At 36.3% G+C, this 10,575-nt stretch overlaps 1 protein-coding gene across 9 annotated transcripts in view; it reads left to right on the top strand.

Annotated features, from left to right (window-relative positions):
• The first annotated feature begins 683 nt into the window (after positions 1–683).
• Positions 684–10,575, top strand: part of LOC116261024 (UDP-sugar pyrophosphorylase) — a 36,203-nt gene continuing 26,311 nt past the window's right edge. The window contains exons 1-5 of one of the 9 annotated variants that reach the window (XM_031639660.2): positions 684–793; positions 1,025–1,072; positions 5,470–5,577; positions 8,293–8,397; positions 9,717–9,833. In XM_031639660.2, coding sequence (XP_031495520.1) covers positions 5,470–5,577; positions 8,293–8,397; positions 9,717–9,833 — 330 coding nt within the window. In that variant the 5' untranslated portion in view covers positions 684–793; positions 1,025–1,072. The other 8 variants (XM_031639600.2, XM_031639627.2, XM_031639668.2 and 5 more) reach the window with 8 other exon arrangements.

Below are 10,575 nucleotides of genomic sequence, written 5' to 3'. Positions count from 1 at the left end.
ACATTTCAAAATTTTATTCCATGTGAAGCTAATATTGGTATTAAACTCACATTACTTTGCAAAAAAATACAAAAAAACCTTTAAAAGTTACTTGACAAACAAATATAAAAAGTTTTGGTTAAATTTGGCAGACAACAAACACCACTCAACTTTTAAAAGTTAAAATACATGTACTCACTTTTTTATAGAAATTTTGGAAAACGCACCCGCTAAAGGGATATTTAATTTTTGGTATAAAATATCAAAATTCCCTTCTTAAAAATAAACATATCTTTTAGAAAATTGGTCTTTTTTGAGGAACATTTTACCATTTTATGAAAAAAAACAACTTTTCTTGATAAGCGGTCAATTGAGAAATTTTCACAAAAGTTGTGTCCCCATTTATTAATTTTAAAAACTCGACCATTCATTTGTTAGTTGTGGGAACATTAGATAAGTTCTTATAATTTGTTCTATTAATTATACTCGACTTGCATGTTTAAGACTAAGCATTTCAAATAAGCAAGTAACTAAGTGACTTTATGTTTTTCACATATAAAAAACACAAAATGCAGGTGAAATGAATATCGCATTTTTGAAATACAAATATTTATAATCGCAATATTTTTCCTCAAACAAAAGAGATTGCGTTTATAATGTTTTTCTTCGAAAAATGCGGTATATTCCTCTTTGTCCCTTTTTTTTTTGTCTTTAAAATCTCCGGGATCGCCTCTGCATTGTGCCGCTCGTCGTCTTCACCGTGCTCTTCGGCTCATACTTCTTCATAATCGTTCAACGGGCGTTTGAATTGCTGGTATTATAGTAAAACGCCTAAACAAACGTAGAAGAAAACTCCCGGCTGTTTTCTTGTGTGCCTGTGGTTCCTTTAGAAAATCAATTTTGGTGGACCGTGGTTCCTTCAAAAACCATCTGCCTGCGTTTGCCTGTCTCTGTCTTTCTCTCTTCCTCTCGCTGTCTCCCTTTCAGAAACGCCCAAAAAGGGGTCGCCCACAAGGTTGTTGATTGGAGCAGTTATTTTTTGCAGGTATCTTCGACACTTCCTCTTTGGTGGAATCACATTGCCGAGCAAGAGGTAAATGGTTGCCCTCCCCTCTTTGGATTTTTCCTTTTCTGATTGAATTCGTGAAACATATGTCCCTAGCTGTCATGATATTGTTTCTTGAATAACCTTGGATGCTTGAATTTCTGTTGCCCAATCCGTTTGAAATTTTCTTCTCTGTCGTTGGATGATAAACTGAAAAGAGTGCAGAAGAATGTAATAAGTAGATCAGGTGACCATCCATGCTCATTTGTATGCGGAAGGAAAGTTTGCAGAATATGTTTTAGGTGACCAAGGCGATCCGATCGTGCCATGTCATGTCAGCAAGTTGAGCCCAATCCTGTTTAGGACAGAGTGTTTGGAGTTAAAATTAGCGACTGTAGGAGAAGTTTTATTGCGGGTTAATGAGAAGTTTTTTGCATCTGTAAATGATGTTTGAGCAGCTCAAAATATCTCCAACTAAGACAGAGCGAGTGCTCAATTATTTTATTAAAAATTATCTACATGTTTGGTCTTTCATTTCGTACATTATTTTCACCACTTATTATTCTGAAAGTGTCCAAATTGTACCAATTGAGATGAAGATATGAACCTAATGTCTTACAATTTTCTATAATACACATATATATCCATTGGTGCACTTTCAACACGTTTTGGGGAGATGATAATTACCTGATCGGAGCAGTTCGATTACTTTTTCTCTAAAAACACAGAATGGGAAGCATGCATTTTAAGTACTCGTTCGAGTAACTTTTTGCCATCTAATTTCTTGTACTTTTATAAAATTATTACTATGATGGTTTTAAGAAACAAGGACGTTTCACTGAATGGGGTGTTTCACTTCTGAGCCTCAAGAAAATCTCCATTGTTATCAAAAATAGTATTACCTTACAAGTTAGGATTATAGGAAGGCAAGTGGCGAAAGAAATCGAAGTCAACAGATGCAGCGGGAATTTATCTTCTTCATGTATACTGGATCAAGTCACAGAAATAACTTACAAATTGCTCAGTGTGTCTTTGTTGTATGTCTGTCTCTCACCTTCACATATGGATTTCACACGTGAAAAGTTCTCGTCCAGGCTATCTTCTTGAAAACCAAATATACCCATTTTTATCAGTCTGGGATTAATCTCTACCGGCATAGGTTTTTCGGCAAGGTCCATCTGTCCATGTTCTTGTGATTGATACTCCAATGAACCAAGAAACAATATGTGAAGTTTTTCTCGTACATGTCCTGATTCATCTGATTGAAATTTCTCCCAAAGATGACTTATGAACTGAGAGTTGACGTTAGTCATTGCAGCCCTATCTAGAACAAAATAAATCTTGAGTTGATTATGATGCATTGGCTAAACCTCTAGCATGTTCCATCTTTATAGGTTAAGGCCATATTGGTTGCGACATATTTTTCCTTGATATTTTTGTAGCTAAAACAGTTCAATGCCACAAGGCTTATGCCTTCGTGGTGTTTGAATAGGAAGAATTCCATTGTAGCAGAGGCACTTTACTTCCATCATCGACAAATGGTTTTCCGATACCTTCCGTCAAAGATGGAAATTAATTCGTGAGAGGTTTTGATAGACCTGGTATCTCAATACCAGCAATAAAGTTTCCCCTGGGTGTTTAATTCCACCTGTACACTTGCCTTTCTTCCATGCGCAATAACCCTTTCACTCCTTCTGTCCCTTTTCTGGGCTTCTCCATTTTCATCGAAGTTGGGTTCAGCTCAGAGGGCAGCGTCCTCACGATCTCCTCTCCTCTCAGGTATGGAAGGTCGTCTCTCTTTCTCCCTCTCTCTCTCTCTCTATTTATCTATCTATCTATCTATCTATCTATATATATATATATATATATATATATATATATATATATATATATATATATATATCCCTCTCGTTATCTGTCTCTCTCCGTCTCCCTTCCTCTCATTCCCTGTTGCTCCCTGTCCCTCTGTTTGTCTTGAGGGAATTGAAACAGGTCCATACCCAAGCGATTGTCTCCGGATGCATTCTAAATGAGTATTTCTCTTCTAAAATTTGTGTCTTTGTGCAATACCAGAACACGATTATCTTGATTACGTTTGTGGCATCTTTCACCAGCTTGCCCATCCTCCAATCTTCGCCTAGAACATCATGATCTGTGGCTTCTCAAAGAGCAAGGCCCCAATTCTAGCCATTTTCTTGTATATGCAGGTGTTGGTTGCCACAGTTTCGCCAGACCCTTTTTGTCTTGCAGGTGTGCGTGAGATGGGCGTGAACTCGACATATTTATTCAAAACCTTTTGATGCACATGTACTTTTCTTGTGGTGAAATAACGAGCATCAGGAAAGTGTTCGACGAACTGGCACAATAATACCTTGTGTTGATGTAGGGTTTGTGCGCCTCCTATTTGATCAAATGACCGAGAGGGATGTGGTCACCTGGAGCCTATGTCACATAGGTGCGGGTGCTGGGATGGGTATGGCATTTTCGCCAATCTTGGTACGGCGGTATGGCGATAGTTATATATTTTAATTAATTATATACATGAAATCAACAAAAAAAGTAGCATAAATACAAGAAATTGATGTTATTTTTGCCGTAGATATGTTGTATGAAGGTAAGGAAGAAGGAGGAAGAAGCATCATGTGAAAATAGGTTCATTTAAAGTGACATAGGTATTATGTATGAGAAAGAAGGAGGAAGAACGTACCAAGACGTACTGCCGTTCCGGTACGGGTACGTGGGCCTCCCCACGTACCACTCTGACATAGCCTCGAGCACCACGAAATGCGGCAGAAACTAATGCAAATTCTAACAATTTCATCAAACTCTTTTCATTGTATGAGGAAGAGAAAATACCACTCAAATCTGCAGCTTCCAATCGAGTTGGAAAGTACTGTCGTTGTGTTCCCAAAGATCCCAAGTATCAGCTCAAAGTCCCACCGTCGCTTCTTCTCGCGAAAATCATCTGCTGAAAGAAGGCCTGTGATCAAATGTTTCACAACGCTGAAAGAAGGTAGAGATGGTATTTAAATACCATGTGCATCAAACATGGTATTTTAATACGGAGAACAATTAAACGAGGAACCTTAGTTCCACCTTCCAAATACGTGGTATCAAATGCCTGACATTTTAATGCCAGACGTTTAAATGCCATGCGTTCAAATGCCCAGTGTTATCCGTATCGCACGATACGGGCCTGTATAGTGTGGTCCTAGAGTGGCTCTACCGACTGGAACACTTAGAGGAGCTCACATGTCAAACCTATATGACAAGCCTATGATACACGATACACTTATGTATCATAGGCGTATCACCTGTCAATGTTGTAAAAAGCATATTGTAAGCCATATCGGTCTGGCTTTAAGATACATTGTATTGTAAAATATTGTATTCGTAACGTATCGTAACTATATTGTATTTTTTTTAAAATAATCAGAAAAAATATAAAAAATTCTAAAAAAATAATAAAAAATCAGTAAAAATTACCGTATCGTACCTGTATCGTAACGTATCATAACCGTATCGTAACCATATCGTAACGTATTGTAATCGTGTCGTAACATATCGTAGCCGTACCGTAACCGTATCGTACAATATGGTGCCTGTATCGTAACTGTACGATACATGTGGTGTATCGTATCGCATTTTTGAAACGCGATGATACGGCCCTGTATCATACAATACGTACAACACTATCGCCTGTATCATGTGACACGGAGGCCGTGTCATACGATATAAGCCGATACAACCCTATATCGTACGATACAGGGATAAAATGAATTTTTGTATTTTTTTTACGAGAGAACCTCTCGTATCATCTTTCTAAACATGTCTAAAATTTGTGAGAGAAGGAAGTTTTATTAATTTTTTCTATAAAAATTGCCCATTTATATCATAAATCATTGGTTTAGGGGAGAACTCATTGGTGGAAAAGAAGACTCATGGTCCCGTGGGGACGATGAGACCTTGAGTAATGATAATCATGATATATTATATGTTGTGAACTTGCAATGTAATCTAAAACAGTTTAAAGTTTAAACATTAAAATTGTGATAGATGCTTACTATGTTATTATGAATTTCTTATTTCCAATTTCTAATGTGTTGTGCTTATGAATGATGTGATGAGTTTTTTTATATAGAACACATTTTCTCTGAAACTTTCTTTGTTTTTCCTGATTTACTAATTTTTTTATTTTTTAAAATTTTTATAAATTAAAAATTAATTTATGATATGTTACGATACAGTGTATAGGTCGGCCTGAATGATACACGTTACGATACGCCTTTTACAGCATTGCAAAATGTCCACTCAATGCTTCTAACAACATTGCTTTTGGCAACTGCAAATATCTCTTAAATTGGATTTGTGTGAATGTTCGTTGTGAAATTCAACTTTTTGCAGGATTTTGACTGCAATATTATTTGGTTTCTGAGCATTCAAAGATGATGGCTGGATCCACGGTTGAGAACCTCTCCAACCCAGAAATGAGTGATGGGGATTGGGCTCCTACCAATCTGAGAAAAAATCTATGCATCCTCTCCCGTAATGAGGTCTCTCTCTCTCTCTCTCTCTCACACACACACACACACACACACACACACACACACACACACACACACACACACACGCACACACCCGGTGTGTTTTTATTGAGGTTTTCTGGTTGTTCATTTGTGCTAGGGCAGGTAACCTTGTTTTATCTCTTTTCTTCATTTCCAGTTTGATGTTTCTAGCAGTGTTTCATGTAACATGGTATAACATATTGTATGACTTGCTTTGTCACCTCACCTCTGAGAAAACTGATATGTTACACCTTTCAAACTAGTTTAATGGTGTAACGTATGATGTGTAATGATATGCCTCTGTATCTTATGTTACAGTACGAAAGGGGGTGTTTCTTACATTACACCTCCAAATTAAGAAAACTGATTTCGTCATTTACATAGTTCCTTAAGGCCGAATGTAAAGTTTTTCATGGAAGATACTCTTGCACACTTAAAGTAAAAAACAAATCCATTTTTTTTTTAAAAAAATTCAAGTTTATGACCATTGAATTGCTTCAAGGCTTCAAGGATTTAGTCTTACACAATAAAACTTATCTCATACTAGAGAAGCTTAGTGTGAAGATCCTTGAAGGTAGGCAATACTGGCAAACAAGATAGAGAAGTATTCCCATCCCAAGCCATTAAGAGTCTGCTGTAACTTGCACCCTACTAAGGCAAATTGATTTCTGACACCTTTAATTTTATTGTCATACTTCTAACTGTCATGCTTCCTTTCCTTAAAGTTTAAAGTATAAACCTCCCGTTCAAGGCAGGAAAAATGTGCCTTTGATATCAAAGAGTAAAATTGGGCGAGCTCATTCCATAATTCAACAACTATGGGTTGCCAATCTATACCTCTTGAGATAAAGCGGAAGTGATGTATGCTGCCAATGCTTTGTTTTCTTTATCTAGGTGATGAATTCAGGATTACAAAATTCAAGACGGAACATCACTTTCATCTGTCTGTTCTTCATGCATAATAAACTGTGGTGGGGCTAGAACTGGTCCATCCAGATGCCTAGAAAGATCTTGACTCCTTATAAAAGGGACAGCTTGTGTTTTCCAAGTTAGAAAATTTGAGTGATTAAGTTTTTCAAACACAAGTTAGCTCACTGTGGTGGGGCTAGAACTGGTCCATCCAGATGCCTAGAAAGATCTTGACTCCTTATAAAAGGAACAACTCGTGTTTTCCAAGTTAGAAAATTTGAGTGATTAAGTTTTTCAAACACAAGTTAGCTCAAAACATTGGAGGATAGAGCTGTGTGACTAGAATAGACCATAGCAAAAGAAAATATGAGAAACCAAAGAGTAACAGAGCACATGATGAAGAACTTTGATTTCAGGATGCCCTCAAATTCTGAATCTGATTTTTGACCACTCACAAAATTAGAACTTCACGTGGAAAACAGTTAACATTCCTTTCCCCTTTTTTCCTTTTCCTTTTAGAAGGAATGTTTAAGACTCTGTGCACTTACAACAGAGCAGTCAAATTGTACAGAGATGAAAATCATGTTAGACAAAAGAAACCTTTTGTTAGATGACAGAATAGGGTTCTGATTGGCACAAAGGGAAATTAGAAATTTTAGGTTTTTGGATAGATAGGATAATAAAAACAAAGAAGCAATGAAAACCGACTGGCATTTAGGCCAAAGCTCAGATTAAAAGGCAGAAGACGTGTATGTGCAGGACAAAACAGAATTAATGAGGAAAATAACAGTTTGAAAGCCATGCACAGCATGACTGAGTTTAAGAGGACAGAGCATATGCTGTGTTATGTTCCAATGCAGAATTAAGAATAATGCTTGTGAAAAATATTTCAAATAAACATAGCACATGCAGATGAGTAACAATTAGAGGTGGTGGCAGAAGTGAAAGAAGAACAGATGAACAAAGATACTTGAGAAAATTGAACCAGATGAGGAGAATGAAGGAGGAAATCTGAAACAGGAGAGAAGATTTTCTAACTTGGAAATGTTCAATCTTATTGGGCTTACCTTTTGGAGATGATCACAACTTCACATAACCTGTCTCTGAAACTATAACAGAACCTATGAGATTATTACCATTATAGTTTATTGCAAGAAAATAAACATGGATGAGAAATAGGTGGAAACTTATGTCCTTTAATGGAGGCTTGGGATTGCATTCTATTAACTTTATATTAACGTAAATCTACCCACTATGGGCAAGTACAATAATTCTTGGTATCTGAGATACTTTACTCAATTAACATGAATGTGCGGATCTGGATCTGGTCTGATTTGGGATCCAAATCAAATATGTCATGTCTTAACATGTCAGTGCTAGTATTATCATGAAATGTCAGTTTGAGTATAATGAGTACATAAGGAAAACAGGCATGACTAATGGCAATGCACTTCTTTGTAATGGCATTTCTGTTGTCAAAATAAAATTATATTCTATTAAAAATTTAGTGGCACAAAGAAGCCCCTTATGTAAAATGGGAAGCATTCTAAAAAATGTAATTAATGAAATAAAAGTAGTTTAGAAGTAATTGGTGCAAAAGTGCTGCAGTTCAACATGCAACATAGTAGGTGTCACCAGCTAGATGCTATTGGATGTGGTGCAATGTCATCTGATGATTTCAGTTTTTCATGTCTAAGAGCTGTTATTTCAGATTGTATAATTTTTTTTTCTTAGGTGCATTTTTTTTGAATGAGGGTTTTGTTGCATTTATTAATATTTATTTAATTAATTCAGATTGATCTCGCAAAAATGCTAATTAAAGAGAAACAAGGGCACCTTTTTGAACATTGGCCTGAGCCTGGTATTGATGATGCAGCAAAACATGGTTTTTTCAATCAGGTTGGTTTTCTGATGTTGGTCTCTTTATATCTGTTGTATTGCACTGAGTGAACCCTATGCCATGCTGTGAACACTTTATGTTACTTCTGAAAGTAGGGAACATGAAAAATGATCCACTCCTTTTTATCAGCTCTTTCTTGTCAGTTTCGTTGCTATTGCAACTGTATGAAGGTACACTACTGAAACAGAGTAGTCCTTGGATTATGGTAATCCTTGATCTACAGCTAAGATGGTTGTTAGCACTGGTTTATGATGTAATAGCTCACTGTCACCCAATCAGCTATGTTGCAAATATGATTGTACCAAGGTTGTCTTCTTCTGCTTGTGCTGATTTAGTCTTCTGCTTTCCCACCTGGAAAAATGCTTGTGCAAGCAGCCTCTGACATGACAGAATGATATGGTTATGTATGGGTCGGTTTGGTTGGATGCCTGATCACCTATATCTGCTTATTTGAATTTAATAATGCATTCAAAATATCAACTGGGTTGGAATTTATTATTTGATTGTGGGGTTTTGGTATCAGACTTAGTTTTACAAGAAAGATACAATAGGAGCCTTTAAAGTTTAAAACTTAAAACAAGTGGTTCTTTGTTCCTCGGAATGTTATAACTTAGGCAGATGTATACAGAATCAGCTGCAGTAAGTGCAGCATGTGTTCTTTCATGTAATAACATATAGCTGCAAACTTCTTAGCCTTAAATGAGAAAATATTGGTTTAAAACTTCTGGGTTATACTTTTTTGAATTTAACGGAGTCATGCTTTATGATCGATCTCAGCTAGGTCCAGGTTGCATCAATATTTCTACGTTGATGCACTTGCACTATCCATCCGTCTAAATTTGACCAGGAAATTTTCTCATGTTAGAGAAAACCCAATAAGCAGAACTATGTAGTCCACATCTGCTCATGAATCAAGCTGACTAAATCCCTGTTTGCATCTTAGAAAGTCAGTATTGACTTGTCCTAGGCCATACTGAGCTTGCATTTTGGACACATAAATTTTTGTTAGTCAGTTATTCCTAATTTACTCAACTTCCCAACATGTAATCAATTAGTAGATGAGGGATGTGAAAAGAAAAAAAGAAACGGCATTCTGATAATGGGGCTCAAGGATAATTCATGCATAATTTTGTGCTGAATTGTAGCTTGCTACCGCATATCATTTAGCTAGCTTCACCAATTATCTACCGCTTTTGTAATTTGGAAATATATTTAGCCTCTCTCTCTCTCTCTCTCTCAAATGCCTCTTCATCCTCTATAATTTTCTTTAAGTTGCTCATTGCATCTAGCTTGTCAATTTTGTATATGATGATTGCAGGTAACTTTGCTCAATAACAGCTACCCAGGTGGTTTGTTATCATATATTCGAAATGCTAGAAGCCTCTTGGCAGATTCAAAGGCTGGTAAAAATCCATATGATGGATTTATTCCATCAGTAAGTGAAGTTATTCATGGTTTATGTTCTCTAGGCATTTATTTTTTCCTTTAGCTCTTGATTTTTTTTTTCCTTTGTATTAATTGGAAATGCATATTGTTGTTTGCACATTGATGTGCCATCAGTTAAAAAGCGCATATTATTCTTAAACCTGATTATTCACTTGTGTCATCTCTCTGGAATGTCAGAATTTCCATTGTTAAGAGTGTTAAAAATGGTTGCGTCCCATGTGTGACATTCTTAGTTGTCACAGTCCTCATTCGGTTGAGTCAGTTATCAACCAACCTGTGTTTCAGACATGCAAATAATTGGTCAGACTAGTCAAGTAGACAACCTAATCGTTGGTTGGCTGTTTGATCCTTGATCTGTAAATAGATATGCATTCTTTGAATATATATATGTGTGTGTGTGTGTGTGTGTGTGTGTATATATATATATATATATATAAATATATATATTCAATTGTAAATATGCATTTGTTTATCTATAGTCAATTGGCTTGGACTGAATAGTCTCGGTCAGTTCTTTGAGGGCCTTGAGCAACCTGTGTCCGACTTCCATTTTTTTCACTATCCCAATGCAAAAGCAAACTAAGTGTATGTTGTGTGACATTGAATAGAGCAGCCTAAGAAAAGGATCGTAATTTGTTGAAAGAATTTAAAGTAACAGATGTTTGGAAGCTGCTACAATCTCATTTAATGAAAATAGAGTCGAGGAATAAACAAGGGATTGAGAAAACAGC

The sequence above is a fragment of the Nymphaea colorata genome, chromosome 1 (assembly GCF_008831285.2).
Source record: "Nymphaea colorata isolate Beijing-Zhang1983 chromosome 1, ASM883128v2, whole genome shotgun sequence".
Taxonomy (NCBI): domain Eukaryota; kingdom Viridiplantae; phylum Streptophyta; class Magnoliopsida; order Nymphaeales; family Nymphaeaceae; genus Nymphaea; species Nymphaea colorata.
Note: the sequence above shows the minus strand (reverse complement) of the source record. Positions and strands in the feature narration are given on the sequence as shown.